The 17,478-nt window shown below is 41.3% G+C and overlaps 1 protein-coding gene across 1 annotated transcript in view; it reads right to left on the bottom strand.

Moving 5' to 3' along the window:
* Window positions 1-17,478, bottom strand: part of RAB31 (RAB31, member RAS oncogene family) — a 33,817-nt gene that overhangs the window by 10,982 nt on the left and 5,357 nt on the right. Inside the window, exons 2-4 of the mRNA XM_009069569.1 lie at window positions 10,573-10,644; window positions 7,838-7,944; window positions 899-1,008 (exon numbers count right to left, since the gene is read on the bottom strand). Of these exons, the coding sequence (XP_009067817.1) occupies window positions 899-1,008; window positions 7,838-7,944; window positions 10,573-10,644 (289 nt within the window). The remainder of the gene's footprint in view (window positions 1-898; window positions 1,009-7,837; window positions 7,945-10,572; window positions 10,645-17,478) is intronic.

Here is a 17,478-nt window from a genome sequence, read left to right as displayed (position 1 = left end):
CAGGGCCAGTTTAGCCTGGACACAAGATGGCTTTGGTGGATTGCAAAGCTGCCTGTCAGTACCTATGGGAAAGGCTGCTAAGACCACAGAACCAGACTCTTTAGTAAGATGCATCCAGGAGAAGGAGCAATGGTGGCCATGAATTGAATCAAAAGAGGTTCTGGCTCAATACAATGGGACAGTGATGTCACTGTGAGGGCTATTTAAACACTGGACTCAGCTGCCCAAAGAAGTTACGCAACCTCTGCTCTAGGGTCCAGCCAGACAATGGCCCAAGCAACCTAGTCTGAATTCACTATCAACTCTGCTTGGAGCGGGAAGTTGGACTCAAGGTCTCCTGAGGTCACTTCCAGCCTGCAAGATCCTTCCCACTTGCAGAGACCAACACTGGAACCCCTAGAAGGCAGACTGCATGAGACAGGCTTTTTCTCCTCATGTTGAGTGCCAGTCTCATCGTGTTTAAAACACGTGGAGAAAAATTTATGTTGGTTTTCTAAAGAAAACAGATTCCACTGCAGTGACTACTTTCTACTTATCAATGCCCTCCAGGAGCATTTATCAACATTTCAGTTTTTATCAACAGGATGATAAGATCAACAGTATAGCCTCTACAGCAAGCTTGGTCTGAAACAGATGATGTGACCCAGGTCAGGAGCTACATACAGATTTAGAAGAAACAGGCTTACCCTGTATCTACTATTTACTATGTTTTGTTCTGATGTATTCAAAGTTGTTCTTAGTTTACATCTGCATAAACAGCAGTCCTACTACTGGCCCAGTGGATTTATTGATGTCTTTGGAGAAGTAATTTATAGACCCAAACCAGACAGCTTTTTACAGAAGATCTCCAAACAATCAATCAAAATCAATTAATTAAATAAAGCAAACATTTACTTACTTATTCCTTGAAAAAGTTCTTCAATGTTAACAGCGTTCTTTGCACTGGTTTCAACAACAATTGCACCTATAGATTCTGCATATTCTTTGGCATCCTTCATAGGAACCTCCCTACAAACAAAAAAAAATTTTCAACATTTACAAATAAAATAAGCCAAACTAAAAAAAAGTTTGGGGGAAAAAGCAACAACCTCAAACACAGCCTGATCAGAAGAGCATTAATATATGCTCTACTTCCCTGAAAAAGCAGTACTACCTTTCTTCATATGGTATTTAGATCATCATATTAGAAATAACATTCCAACAGTGATCAACCTGCAGATTTCTTGGACTTGCTGTTGAATCCATGCTTTGGAAAAAGGGAAGATAATTTAAATGACAACCTCATTTGTTTATATTTTAAACTTGACTCTGATAAGAAAAGCATTAAAATGCTAGAGAAAAGACATATAATTCTGCTGATCCAGGCAGCACCCAGCACACTCTACACACCAATTGTTCAAACAAGATAGGGTATGACTGTTGTGGAAGAAAGCGATAAGAGCATCATATGCCTTGGTCTTTACAAGCAGCAAGGAAACGAGAGATTCTGAAATAAATATGAAAGCTGCTGATTTTGAGCACATCAGCAAGAACAATCTGTGAGCATCAGTTCACTGGGGGAAGACCCACCATTCTGTGCCAGATCACCTAAGTGAAGCCATCTTAAAATCAGTGGTTGAACACCCTCATTTTGTAGCCAATATTCATATGTCAAAAGCTTGTAAATGCAGTGTACAACATGCAAAAGACCTTTGCTTCAGACAGGCAAGCCCCACACTGACCTTGGATCTGCCTGAGCCAAGTGGCAAAGCTGGATCTGCCTGTGTGCACTGCCACTCCTGATCTTTGAGCAACAGCTGAGAATCAGAGTCTGAACATGCAAACCAGTACCCAAGGTATACACGATCAAGGCAACACATGTTGAGACACCAGGTTGCCAGCACTGCTTTTCTTCCACTTACTCAACACATCGACTGGTGTGTTTTGTATGGCCTTATAGATGCCTGTTGCACATGCAGAATTTGCACCAACTACTTCACCCCACAGCTCTAATGTAACAATCCAGAGACTCCTTGTACAATTTCCTCCAAGTATGAGTGCCTTGGACTTTAATAGAAGGTACTTAGGTGGGATCACAGCAATGCAATTTGACAATTAGCTTATGGAGCTATATAATTTAAACAAATCAGATCTGCTGCTCATGGGAAACATGCAGAGAAGCAAAAGAATCACCTGATTTATGACAAATGTTTTTCAAAAAAGTAGCCTACAATTCCAGCATCTGGATCGAGAGCTTGTTTCCATAACTTGCTTCTTTGTATTACATGTCTTTGTATTGCAGAAGACACAGGGAAGGCAGTGTTCCCCTCACTGTTTCTGAAATGGCACCTTGGCCTTCATTATGAAAGGTACAACTATCTGCAGATGGCCTTGGAGATAAGAAAAAGGAACTTAACTATGTAACATAATATTCAAACAAGAGCAAAGGAAGAAATTTGAAAGCACAGGGTTATGTAATGAAGGCTGTCAACTTGTGTAATTTGAACTTCAGGAATCAAGGAAACAGTAAAGCAGCAGCAAGTGACAATATTCCAAGAGAGCAGCACAAACTTTTTAGCTTTCTCTCATGACATTTTTAAAGGAAGCCTATAAGCATCCACAATGCGTGGGCAATACACATCATACCATCCACTGCTGCTGGCATCAAGAAGGCTGCAAACATCAAGTGAAGTTGCCATAATCTGGATGTCAGCATTGCTAAGATGCTACCTTGTCAAAAAGGAAAAGCACAAATACGTGAACCCTAAGCTGAGAGACCCACATGCAAGATGGGGTGAAGAGAAAAAGAGAAAAAGAGAAAAGAAGGCTAGAACAATCAGTGAAGTGCTGAGAAAGTGTTATTCCAGGGCTATAGTAAAATTTAGAGGAACAACTATTCATAGAATCATCACAGAATGACTTGGGTTGGAAAGGACCTTAAAGATCTAGTTCCAGCCCCCTGCCATGGGCAGGGACACCTTCCACTAGACCAAGTTGCCCAGAACCCCATCCAACCTGGCCTTGAACACTGCCATGGATGGGGCATCCACAGCTTCTCTGGGCAACCTGTTCCAGTGCCTCACCACCCTCACAGTAAGAATTTCTTCCCAACATCTAATATAAACCTACTCTCTTTCAGTTTGAAGCCATTCCCTCTTACTCTGTCACTACATGCCCCCATAAAAATTTTCTCTATCTTTCTTGTAAGTTCCCATCAGGTACTGGAAGGTTGCTATTAGGTCACCCCGAAGTCCTCTCTTCTCCAAGCTGAACAATCCCAATTCTCTCAGCCTTTCCTCCTAGGAGAGGTGCTCCATCCCTCTAATCATCTTGGTGGCCTCCTCTGGACTCACTCCAACAGGCTGATACCCTTTCTGTGCTGAGGACTCCATAGCTGGATGCAGTGCTCCAGGAGGGGGTCTCACCAGAGCAGAGTAAAGGGGCAGAACGACCTCCTTCAACCTGCTGGCCATGCTGCTTTTGATGCAGCCCAGATACAATTTGCTTTCTGGGCTGCAAGAGCTCATTGCTGGGTCATGTTCAGCCTCTCATCCACCAGCACCCTCAAGTCCTTCTCGGCAGGGCTTGATCCATTCATCCCTCAGCCTACGTTGACACCAGGGGTTGTCCTGACTCAGGTGCAGCACCTTGCACTTGGCCTTGTTGAACCTCATGAGGTTCTCATGGGTGCACTTCTCATGCTTGTCCAGGTTCCTCTGGATGGCATCCTGTCCTTCAGGTGTGCCAACCACACCACTCAGCTCGGTGTCACCTGCAAATTGGCTGAGGGTGAGCTCCATCCCTTCACCTATGTCATTACGGAAGATATTAAATAACACTGGTCCCAGTACAGACTTATGAGGATGCCACTTGTCACTAATGCCCATCAGAACTCTGAGCTGTTAACCACTACCTTCTGGATGCGACTGTGCAACTAAATCCTTATCCACCAAAGAACTTATCCACTGAAACCATCTCTATCCAATTTAGAGATAAGGATGCTCTGGAGGACTGTGTCGAAGGCTTTACAGAAGTTCAGAAAAATGACATCTGTAACCCTTCCCTTGTCCACTGATGTGGTCACCCCATCATAAAAGGCCACTAGGACGGTCGGACAGGACTTGCCCTTGGTGAGGCCATGCTGGCTGTCCTGAATCACATCCCTGTCCTCCATGGGCCTTGGCATAGCTTCTAGGAGGTTCTATTTCATGATCTTCCCTGGCATAGAGGTGAGGCTGACAGGTCAGTAGTTCCCAGAGTCCTCCTTTCTACCCTTTTTTAAGATGGGTACAATGTTTCCCCTTTTCCAGTCACCTGGAACTACATCAGCCAATCCCCTCAGGGATGCCATCTCATTGGGTCCCATAGACTTATGTACATTCAGGTCCCTCAGGTGGTTACAAAGATGATTGTCTCTTACAGTGGGAGTGACTTTGCTCCCTCAATCCCCATCCTGCTGTCCATCCACTCAAGAGGTGTGGGAAGAGAGGTTGCTGGGGAAGACTGAGGCAAAAAAGTTGTTGAGTACCTCAGCCTTCTCCTCATCCATTGCTACCACTTTTCCAGCATTGTTTATTAGGGGATACACCTTCTTTGACCTTCCTTTTCTAGCTAACATACCTGTAGAAACCCTTCCTATTATTCTTTGAGACCCTTGCCAGGTTCAGTTCCAGCTTCACCTTGGCCTTCCTCACCCCATTCCTACACAACCAAACTTTGTCTCTATACTCTTCCCAGATTACCTGTCCTTGTTTCCACTGTCTGTGCATTTCCTTCTTTCCCTTTAGTTTGACCAGCAGTTCCCTACTCAGCCATGCTGATCTCTTGCCTTCCTTGCCCAATTTCTTGCTCCTGGGGCTCTTGCACTCTGTAGAAGGCTTCCTTAAACATCTGCCAGCTCTGTTCTGAAAGATGTCAATTATTTCACTTTATCAATTCCAAATGATTCTATTGACTCAATCTCCCTTGAGATTTCTGAATAATTACTAATAAATAGATATTCTAGATGCATAGAGCAAACTTCTGAGCATGAAATTCTGCTGAATTCTCTCTACCAAGGATTTCCAGTGAACACAATTTGTAAGAAGATGCACCACACTTTTAGGGAAGTAAATGCTTCTTAGTTGCCATTATGATTATTGATTTTTTAATGCTCAAAAAAGTATTTTGGACACTTTAAACATTTTAGCATTGAAGTTTCAGCTCCTGTCTTTGAAACTACTTTTTAATGACCTGTCACAAGAACAGGGCACATATCAGAAGAAAGTTTATTTCAATTACTTAAAAGTATGCTGAACGCTCAACAATACCAGAGTTGACAGTACTGTAACACAGATGAGGATTTATACTTAACAAAATTGCCTGCCTATCTGCAGAAATTCCTTCAAAGTGGAGAACAAATTTACTTCAACAAAGCCCCCAAAACTGCTGATAGCCTATTAACAACACTGAGGAAAAGCAGCATGACCCCTAAGTGTCCCAAATACATCTTTGCAGCTCAAAACCAAATTTTAGATGCTAAACAAGGAGAATAACATGGTCAATCATTATGAGAAATAATGCCAGTCCTTTCCCAAAGGAAGATAATCAGTTCTTAATGTAAGGAGGAATGAATATAAGCAGTATCTCCTACACTCATAGAGATGGCAGAGCCAAATCAACTTGAACTGGGTCAACTTGTCCTCTTTTGCATATATTCACATTGGTCTTAAAAGCAGCTGTTTCTCTGATATCCACCAAAACATCTGCCAAAAGCTCTACAAAATCAAAGAGACACGCCAAAAATGCATACAAACAGCAGCTTGCTCCTGTGTGCTCACATCATCTTATTTTTAAATTCTCTGCGCCCAAAGGCAAGAGTATTTTCTACTCATTGGAAACAATCTGATAAATTGGTGACATATTTCACCTAAAATCATTTTTACTGAAGTAAATCTGAAGACATAAAGCAGACAGAGAATGGACACAGCTGCATGCATTGCATAAACAATCAGATTTCTGGAAGAACTGTGAAAATATATCACATATGAGATAGTCTGCTCTCTATTTTTCCACCACAATCTCTTTAGCTGGGCATCACTGGATGACTTCAGAAAGAAAAAAGGTTGGGAAAAACAGACAGAACCACCACATGAAAAAATATTCCCACAACTATTAATGGGGAGAAAAAAGTCCTCTCCCTAAAAAAACAAAAAGATTAAGAGACATTAGTTCGTGGAGTACAATGAAGACTATTCACACATCAAAATAATGTGCAAGGAAGAGCTGTACTGGCTGAACAGGAGCAAGAAACAGATGACCATCAATCAGTAAACAACAGGTAGCAGTTGATAATGATGGAGTGGGAAGATCACAGTCACTCTATGAGGCACCCCAGTACTCTCACAACATTTCTGGGGTGCAGGTTTTTCTTCATGCCCTCAAGTAAACCTACTTCTGGTGGAACAGCACTTAAAAGCTTGCTGCCTTGGCAAATGCTTCCAAAAGCAGTGGGAAGGCTGGTTATGGATTCATCTGCAATCAGTGCCATTTGTCACAATCTCCAAACTTACTACCCTTGAGGTAATCTGGCACTAGTATTGCTCGGAACACTTAAACAATAAATTTAAAGTGATTCTCAGGGCAAACTCCTATTTGTGCTAACTGGCTTTCGGTTCAATTTTTATAATCGTCCTTTCCTCTTTTCTCTACTTCATATTTGGAAACCTTTAGTTTTGTCTTACAGGACTCAGCTTCACAATGTTGAGAAGCACATCACAGCATAATGTAGGAGATGCCAATACACAGTCTGTGTCCCTGGTTCTCAGTCCAACAGAAACCAGCAATCTTCTAGAATCAGGGCTTGTTCACTGCTTACAGAAAGCAGTGACTTGCAGTTTATGTTGGTTCATGGTGGACAGTGGTGGGGGGAGAACAAAACAAAACCAAACAAAACCAAACATAGGTTCAATCCTTGTACAGGCCTTGATTAAATAAAGCACTGCACCACTTGCTTGAAGTTAGACATATGCTTCAGGGCTCTGGTGAACCTGGGCCAAAGTAATGATTATACAACAACAGGGGGATACATTTGAACAACCATGAGTGCCAAAGAGGTGTCAGAGCAAAGTGTTAAATATGGTCATTGAGTCTGTGCGCCTAGTTGAAGCAAGAAAGAACAGAGCCATAGACTGACACAAAGAATCATTACTATACAGCACAACATGCTTCCATTTCCTGAAAGGATAAATGCAAATCCAAAATAAAGCTAACAAGCAGAAGAGAGATTCCAGCTTCACTCTCATCCCAAATAGCATCAGCTCAGCTCTTCTGCAAAGGGTTGGATTCAACCCTCCCTTCTTTTACCCAGAAGGTTCTTTGCTTTACGCAGGTGACAAGTTTTACTTGAGGTTATGCTCCTAAAAAAACCCCGAAAATACACATTTTACATCCAGTATTTATGGGACAGTTTCAGGTGTTGCAAAGCACAAGTTCTTAAAGCTCTGTGAATAACATTTTTACCTTGGGTCCATCCCTCTATCTGTACATTATTGATTTTGCTCATCACTTACTACATTCTGTACCTTTTAACTGAAAGGAAAACACAGAATACTTTTTCAATTCCAATGATTCAGCAGCTTAAGCGTGTTGGGACTGTACAAATACAGAGGAAGGGCAGTGAAAGGGAGATTTTTAAAAAGTACATTATTTAAATTGTGCTGTTGGTGCTGAGGTTGTGTATTGCTAGTATCACTGGTGTTAAAAAGAACCTATATGGCTGGCCAAAATTATACACTATTTTAACAATGAAGCAAAAAGGTTACCTGAAGGAAAGAAACAATATAGTTACTGCAACAAAAGCAGCAACAGAAATCATTACCTGATATCAGAAAGATCACATTTGTTTCCAGCGATGGCCATTACAATGTTTTCAGGACCATGTTCTTTTAGCTCTTTCACCCATTTCTTCAAAGTATGAAACGAATCCTAAGTCAGAGAAATAACAAAGTAAGCTTACAACCTACGCTCTGTGGATGTATTTGCTTGTTTTTTAAGTTAGAGGAACGCAGCCTTGACAGTATTAGTGCAATAATAATTATATAGCTCACAAGATTGCAAGATCACTGATCTATCTATGTAATCTGCTTTTCAAGCTTTAGGTCATAAGACTTCTTCAAATTAATTCTGGAACTTGGATGTTTTCCCCTTTGCCACCTTCCCCTCCCCCATACCCCAAAGCAGCACTGAATGTTGTATTTTCAAAGATGAAGAAACTAGCACAGCTCTTCTATGTTTGGCTAGTAGCTAGTTTCCTTCACTTTCAACATGAGTTTCATTTGCCTAATTTCAACTTCTGCCCAGTGGTTTATTACCTCAACCCCTGTCATATTTTCAGTAACATCCAGGAGAGCTCCCACAGTGATGCTCTCCCACTCTGCGTTTCCAAATCTTTGACCTGGTAAACCTCCATGTGCTCATTATGATACCAAAGAGACAGGTGACAATTCACTTGGCTTTTTTTTCCTCAAAGCACAGAATTCAAACTCTTCTTGAAGCTACCTACCTTTTAATAGCAATTTTTCTATTTCTTCACACGAAGGAAGTAATAACATTAAGAACACTTCTGTTTCTAGAGATTCTAATTATAATGCATGGTTGAAATTATTACTGACACTCAAAGTAAGCTCCCAAGTATATTATAAATCATTTTTCCCCTTCAGAAATGCATGTAAGAGTTGTGTCTATATCAGCCATGGCTGTATCAGTATCACTGAAGGGAGATCACTATCAGGCATTTAGTTTGGGGGGGAAATAAATCCATTCTGCTTTAATGATGAACACTGAATATTACCATAGAATCATAGAATTTTAGGAGTTAGAATGGACCTTACACATCATCTAGTCCCAGTCCCCTCTGCCACAGTCAGGGACACCTCCCACCAGACTAGATTGCTCAATGTTTCATCCAATCTGACTTTGAACACTGCCAAGGTTGGGGCATCCACTACTTCCCTGGGCATCTTGTTCCAGTGTCTCACCATCCTCACAGTAAAAAACGTTTTCCTAATATCTAGCCTAAATTTCCCCTCCTCGAATTTGGATATGCTAGCCCTTGTCCTATCACTGCAACTCCTAACAAAGAGTCCCTCTACAGGGAGATACTCCAGTCCTCGTATCAACTTAGTGGCCTCCTCTGGACTTGCTCCAACAGTTTCATGCCCTTCTTTTGTTGAGGGCACCAGAACTACATGCAGTATTCCAGAGGTCTCACAAGAGCAGAGTAGAGGGAGAGAATCACTTCCTTTGACCTGCTGGCCACACTCCTTTTGATGGAGCCCACGATTCAGTTGGCTTTCTGGGCTGCAAGCACACACTTCAGCTCATGGTGAGCTTCTCATCCACCATCATGCAGCAGTCTTTCTCCTCATTGCTGGTCTCAATTACTTACCTACCCAACCTGTAGGTGTGCCTGGGATTGCCATGGCCCAGATATAGGACCCTGCACTTCATTTTGTTGAACTTCATGAGGTTTGCACTGGCCCACCTCAAGCCTGTCCAGGTCCCTCTGGATGGCATCCCTTCCCTCCAGTGTGTCAACCGCCCCAAGCATCTGAGGCTCCCTAAGCGTCAGGAAGTGAAATACACATTGACCTTCCTCTCCTATTATCCTCTCTTTATCCCTAGTGCTGTTCCACATAAACTTGGACTTTCTCCTAGCAAAACAAAATTCTATTGTTAAAATATATTACAAGATTAACTTCAAGATCTTTAAATCAAAAATAAGTATAAATCCAGCATGATTCACTCTTTCTCACCTTTCCTTGGCAAATTAGCAAAGGAGAATGGTACTGCTGCACAACAGTGGCCACCATCATCAGCAACAGATCATTACACTAATGCACTAGAGAACCAACCCAGCCCTCCCAACCTAGTAGTAAACAATTCAATTGGCAGGAAAGGAATAAAATGCCAGTGAACTGTCATGACCATCCAACCATTAACACTGCCTCTAACTCAGCTTTATCAGCAGGAGTTTCTTCCAAAAGCAGTGAAAGAGGTATTCAGCTAGAAACTCATAGCCTCCTCTGCCTGAGCAATGAGCCAAAGCATTTAGGATCTGAAAATACAATTTTATTTCCAAATTAATAATGTTGAGACAAAAGGTCAGCGACTTATTATTTCATTATTGGTTTCAAAGTTAAGACATGAGTCCTGCAATGCAACATGAAGTGATAGGCTTAGACAAAAAGAATTAGTTTTTAAATCAGAAATATGTAAACAACTTAATTTCCATTCAGCTGATAAAGCAAACAGCTGCTTTTCGTAGTAAAAACTCCATACAGAGAACATATGTGGTGGTGGTGGGAGTATGGCAGGAACTTTGACAAAATGCAGTCTCCAAACTTTTGTCTAGATGGAGTGTAACAACACAGAAGGAGGACTTTTTATTTGTGTTTTAAGGCAGTTGGACACCTCCATCCAGATCTACACAAACTACCAAAGCATGCAGACTCCAGATAAATTAACATAAATCTCTGCAGTTGTGGGTTTTAACTCCAACTCAGGCCTAAGCAGAGGAGTTAACACAGGCAAAAATCATCCAAAAGATCTTACCTGTTTGGTGATGTCATAAACTATTACAGCTGCTGCTGAGCCTCGGTAGTACATTGGAGCCAAGGAATGAAACTGTTAAAACATAACCCCCCAACAAAAATTATCATTAATAAATCAGAATTATCACACACTTTGTCAGGTCAAAAAGACTTGTCATGGCAGAACCCTCCACTTCCTTTCATCCCGTAGAAAACAGATCTCTTCAGCAGGCACCTATCTCTAATTTTCCTTAAAGGCCTAGAAAGCAGAGCTCCTTTATCTCCTGCTGTTCTTCACCATGCTGAATTTACACAATCAGCACTTACTGGTTCAATGCATCTTTTCCATTGCAGAGCATGGGCTCTAAGGACAAGTTCTGACATTAAGATCCCCTACACTTGGAGGCCTAACCAGACAGCATGTGGATTCCTTTCCCTGGCAAACCACACCATTTTGCTTTTTAGATCTAAGACTGGATTCAGCTTGGGGTTGAATTTTATTAAGCATTGCAAATGACTTGGATAAAACTAACTTGTCAGAAAAATCTGAACTCCTGTCTTGTTTACCTATCCTGTACTGTGACAGATTCTTTGAAAAACATGGGTTCTTGCAGTTTCTCTTCATCTTTTTGTTTCAAGGAAAGCATCCAAAACACCCAAGCAATAAGCGTTTATAATAAATGTTATAACAACCAAGGAACAGCATAATTTTCATAATTTACCATGACTAAACAGCTGATTTAGAATTTCAGCTTACAATTACAATTAAAGAAAGGAAGTAGAAAGGTCTTTCTGCTGATTCAACTAAACTTAGTCTCAAGCAAACAAAAAAAAAAATCATTCTTGGAAAATGTGTTCAGTCTCACTGTACTCACACAGCCATTTTATAAATTTCTATTTGCAAAGTGATCTGCAAAAGCTGCTTATTAAGCTGCAGCTAATAACTCCTGTTAATAACTCCTGAGGTCAACTCCTAAATCAAATGCATTATTTGGGCAGGGTACAAATCTTGCTGCCCAGCAAACATGTATGGATCCATGAGTTACATCACAGACCTCTGCAGATTTACTGGACACATCTTTTACTCAGAACTCTACCTACAGACTGAGCATTTAGAAGTAGCAGCCTTCACATTTCTTGTTGTTTCATGTGCAACATATAAAGTGAGTTATTTGCAACACTGGTTGATTTGCCAGTTTGTAAGCTATAACAGATCACGCACACCAGCTCAAGGTCGACACTTTCTTTTATAACAGTATGGATGCACAGCAGCAATGACAGATGGTCAAGTGCTGAAGTGTTTTGTGGAGCGAGGCAGGTGGGAGAGCTCATTAATAGGAGAAAACAGCAGGAAAGAGAATGAGAAAAGAAAGAGGAATCAGTCAAGAAGCATGGTCTGAAGAAAAGGGATCAGCCAAGATCCTGAGGGAGCTGGGTAGACGTGTGCCCTCTGGGCTTTTAGTGTGTGGCTTTATTACTTGCATGTTTAACGCAACGAATGCTTTCCAGAACTTTTAGGCTTCCAAATCATGACAGAATTTTTCAGTGTGTTAGAACAGAATAGACCATTTCAGCTGGAACGGACCTACAAAAACTACCTAAACCATCTCTCTGATCAATTCAGGGCTGCCCAAAAGCTAAAACATCTTGTTAAGGGCATTGTCCAAATGCCTCCTAAACACGGACAAGTTTGGGTCATCGTTTCAGATTACAAGGGCTTTTTCCAGCATGTTAATAGCTGGGGAAGTCTAAACAAAACATTGGACTCATGACTTGTTTCATGATCACTGTGGCCAAGGGATCCTCCCTACCTATCACATCCTCCATAAGTCCTTCTCTAATCACAAATAACAAGTCTAGGAGGGCACCTTTCCTAGCTGACTCACGAGGTACCTGCAACAAGACGTTATCTCCTACAAACTTCAACAACTTCCAACACCTGCTCATCAACACATATGTTGTGTTAAAGTAGTCTGAAAAATCAAAGACCTCAACTGTGGAGGGTACATCTGACCTTTCATGGTGTATGCACACTCCTCCCAGCCTGTAAACTCCTGGGGAAAAAAACATACATAGCCTACACACATGCTGATTTGGTTTTAATCTAGATTACATGGCATTCATGAATTTACAAAGAGCTCCCAGATAACAGTAATTACACTTCACAGGAGCCATGCAGTTAAACTCACATACTTCAAATTCCTTCAATACTGGCCCTGAAAGCACATTGAAAACCTGTACAACATCTTGGGAATTTCTCTCCCTTTTCTTCTAACAAGTGACAAGAACACTTCCTGTAATAGCTGTTTCACTGAGGAATATTGCCAGTGTTAGGGCCAGAAAACAAAAATAAAAGACTAGGACACTTCTACTCTTTTTTCCTATAATGGAGGAAATAGTAATTTTGAATCAGTGCAGGAAACATGCAGAAACAAAGAAAGCTTCTTCTGAAAAATGTTTTGAGAATAATCACTTGAACAGTGTGCTGCATTTCAGTAACAGGAATGGCAAATTATGTCAAACTGTGTTTGACCTGCCCCTTATGTCAAAAAACAGAAAGCAGTGCAACATGCAGAGGAATGCAGTTTCCCCACTATTTAAGACAAAATAATCTACTTATATATTCCAATTCCTTCCAAGCTTGGAAAGAGGGAGAACAAGACTACAGAAAGTGAGTCTCAGAAAGGTCTCTGAAAGACATTCAGGTTCAGTAGCTGTTGTTAACATGTAAGCATGATCTCCCTACTCTACTGAGAATCCATTTACTTGCTCAACTACCAGGATAATTATTTCCTCTTTCATAAATCTATGGTAATATTGTAGCCTTTTAAGAGCAGAAAACATTTCATCCATATTTGCATATGTCACTTCAGAATTTGTGGTTTTGGGGTTTTATTGGGTTATTTTTTAATATCAAGTGATAGATTTCACCTGAAAAGTAAGTTTATATTCTTATTTGGATAAACCTGACACTCAGGTATTCATATTTTACATTGGACAAAGTGACCAAAATGGGATTACAATGAATCTTAATGCAATTTCCTGTGGTCTGTGAGAAAAAAAGTATTTTGAAACTGTTCAATAGTAACAGATAGTATCACAGTTATCACAGTACAGAATATCAAATAAAACCAAAATTAAATGCCCTTTGTCATTCATTTCTACAGGCTAATAAATGAATGTGATGATACACTAAGCCCCAGTCCCAAGAAATCACTGTTTTCTGCAAGAAGACAGGAAAAGCCTTTTTGTAACACTGAATAAATCAAGAGGGGCTGAAAAATTGTAACTGTGTGAGTTTCATGATCTAATGGTAGACTCCTAACAAATGTCTTTTATAAACATGGATTTTCTAATATCAAGCAAATAATTATGTTTGTTTGATGCTCTTCTGCTTTTTCTCTCTCCCTTTTTTCTTTTGAAATCAGTGCCCAAAATCAAAGGCCTTTTGAACCTTTTTCTGGCCTAATTACCTGGAAAAAGAGAATCACACAAAATTAATGAAAGGGATACAAAATACAAATCTGGACATAATTCACCTGCCAAGGACCAAATATGGGACAGATACTCAAAACAAGTGACACACAAAAAAAAAAAAACCAGCTCACAAAATTAAATCTCACAGGACTACCTTCTGTATTATTAATGAAAATGTCTATAACCTTGATTTTATGACAGATGTCACCCCTACCTGCAGCCAGCAAGAGCTCACATCACCTTGGGCTAAAAGGGAAACACAGACCAGAAAGAGACACCTATCAGCTCCCACCATCACAAACAACCACACTCCTAACGCATTTCAAAAGCTGGTCAATGTCCAGCCTAAAATAATTAGTTTTCTTTTTCCATTATATTGCTACAGGGATCATATTATTTTGACCATTAATAACATTCTGAGTTCCTAATTACTAGATTACTTGCACCTTGACTTAGTAACATTTAGGGATCACTGCTTGCCTTTAGCTGAAATATTAAAAAGATATTTTTTGAAAGAGCAGCAGTCTTGCAGGTTTAACTTTGTCAGCCTGCCATACCAGGCAGTACAGCAGACTCTTCCAGTCTGAAGGTAAGGTAACAGGGAGAAATCAGGGTCTAATGAGTTTTCTCTGTGCCTGGCCCAGCTTTGGTTCATCCTTTCCTGACTGCTAATGACCAGGTTTGTACGCAGCATTCTAGACATAGAACAGCCTTAACTGCACTTGCCTTAACATGTAATACATTTCTCATGGCTGTGTCATACACACATGATCGTCTTTTAACCAGTAAATACATTCACATGTGGCTTTTCTCCTTTTTTACCTTGTTTGAAAAAACCAGAAATCACCTACAACTTTACAGCATACATTTTTGTTGGGAGCCAAAAGATACAGGGCCTTGCTACTCATACTGGTGAATTTCATCCCCACCGTTTTCCACCATGTCCTTCTAGGCACTGGGAACACGTCCCATCTCTGTACAATGAGTAAACTATCATTAGCAGCTCACCTACTGTGGAAACATAGAAGTCCTGTGCCTCTCACACAGTACCCACAAAAAAGTTTGCCTATTTGCAAATACTGAACCAATTCATCACTCAATAGGCTCATTCTGCTTTTACAGGGGTCAATAACAGTTAAGGCTGAGATGGCTAAACCATGCAATACAATAATGAAGTTGTAGGGGTACATTTTCCAATTCAACAGTCACAGCCAAGCCAAAAGGGCCATTCAAAACATAAATAAGAAACTTATTTTACCAAAGATGCGCCAAAACCTTGTGTAGCTTGACACAGACTTTCAAGACTCTCTTCCTTGGAGCGTGCCACACAGTGTGCTACACATGTACAGTCACATAAGTACTGGTGCAATGCTGATTGGGTTCAGAGCACCTCCACACTCGTGCTCCTCTACCAACACACCCACTTCACATTTGTGGTTCATCATCTCTGTCACTAAGGAAGAATTAAGGCCACATGCACATTGTGAAACTTCCACTGAAAGCAGATCCCTTTTTTTTTTCTCTAAGGATGTGACTAGAAACTGCCCAATTTTTACAGCTGTAGAGCCCTGCAACACAGAGGGTAAGTTCAGTCTTACATGGTGCAAATGCAAGTTCAGCATAACCAGAGTTTCTCTCACTGACTCCAGGAGTATCTGGGGATCCTGCAACCTCTCATCTGGCCACCTGAGTGAAGTCAATAGAAGCTTTGCCCTTGCAAAGGACAGAAAGATGGAACCAACCAGCCATTAAGGAATTTGCCACCTATTTAAAAGCTCTGTAGTATTCAGCTTTCTGTTTCCTGTGCATCTCATCACGGAAGCATCATATTTGGTCATAGGTAACGCTTTTCACATTTCCTCTGTGCAAACAGCAAAGAATGGGGAAGAACAAAAAGCCACAGAATAATCACATTGCAGTACTTGGAAGAGAAAACCAAATTCAAGGGAACACAATGTAAATCACACCCGAGCTGTGGTAGTGAAAGTTTCTTAACCCTGTCTTATGTAATGCTGGTTTAGAAAGCAAAACAGAGGCCAAATAAATAGAAAAATAACAACTACCACTCCTGCCTGTTTTTACACAGGCTGGCAAATGCTGCCAAAGGCAGCTTGGATTCATTCAATCTGCCAGGCACACCAGGGAACATTAATTCATGTCAGCAGCTCTTTGCACCATCCTGTGGTGCTACACCCCAGCACTGGCCTACTGCCACACCAGGGCTGCCTCTTCCCAACTCCACAGCCAAGAGGAAGAAAACCAAAACCAAACCCAACAATGCCGACTGCCACCTAACTCCTCTATTGGGTTGCTTTTGTATCATCTGCTTTTACTGCAAAAGGATTATAATTCCGACTACAAGTGCAGCTGGAAAGGTTAAGGATGTGCAGAGTGAGCAAGATCACACCAGTGCTCAGCAAGTGTTACACACCTTCTCACATCAAGGGCTGAATTCAGCTAAGATTTTCCTACATGGTGCCTTCTCAAGTACCTGCAGGTGCACAGCAGCATAAGATTTGCTTCCTGACAGCTGTGATTATTTGACTAGATTTCTTTCCCATTCCTAGCAGGTTACTCTCTAACTACACACATTGCATCTGAGTAGCCAAGACCAAATCATTTGTCTCCTCTCAAGGTCAGAGATCCTTACCCTTTCAATATCTGAGTGCCACGAATGGTGAGGACAGTCACAGCTTCTGGTTCTTTGCTAGGTGCTTACATGTGCAGGCAGTGACGTAGCCCTGCAATTTCCTTCCCCTTTCCGTTACACACACTCAGACACTCCATATGAGGATCTTCATGTACCTTGGTGCCCTCGGTCAGCAGTCCATTCCCACCCCTCTGCAGGTGATTCTAGGTGCCCTGTTGCTCCTGTCCTTGGACCTTCCTAGCACATCACCCTCACAAACCCCTTCAGTCCTGTCCCAAAACCCACCTGAAGTACATTTCTCTTCATGCTGTGGCCTTCCATACCTACAACTCAAACCACTGAAGCTATTGTGGTGAAGAGCATGGTAGACCAGTGCCAGAAACATGTTACTACCAGCCTATTTAGGAGAGCTGCCTTAACAGCTTCCATGAAACATCCAGGTAAGCACCCACAGGGTAAAAGCCCAGATGTTGCCACCTCTGCATCAGTGTTCCATGAGCTCACTGAAGTGGTCTGTGCACCATGAACAGTACATATTACACAGCTTAAGGAGCCTCCACTTGCCCAAATCTGGGCATTTACACCTCCCACTCGTGTCACCTGCAAGACAACGACTGCCAACAAACAGAAAATCGTGGTATGGAGAGAAGCAAAGGCAAACCCCAAAAGCATTAAACAGATTATCCTGACACATAAGCTTCTTCCACAGGGAGGGATACAAAATTCCTGACATTCTCAGCTGGCAAAGAGCAAATGGGAAAAATGTAATGCATGAAAGCCACTATCAGATACCATTTAGCA

Source organism: Acanthisitta chloris, unplaced genomic scaffold (assembly GCF_000695815.1).
Source record: "Acanthisitta chloris isolate BGI_N310 unplaced genomic scaffold, ASM69581v1 scaffold8952, whole genome shotgun sequence".
Lineage (NCBI taxonomy): Eukaryota > Metazoa > Chordata > Aves > Passeriformes > Acanthisittidae > Acanthisitta > Acanthisitta chloris.
The sequence above is the reverse complement of the archived record's forward strand: the minus strand, read 5'-3'. Positions and strand labels throughout refer to the sequence as shown.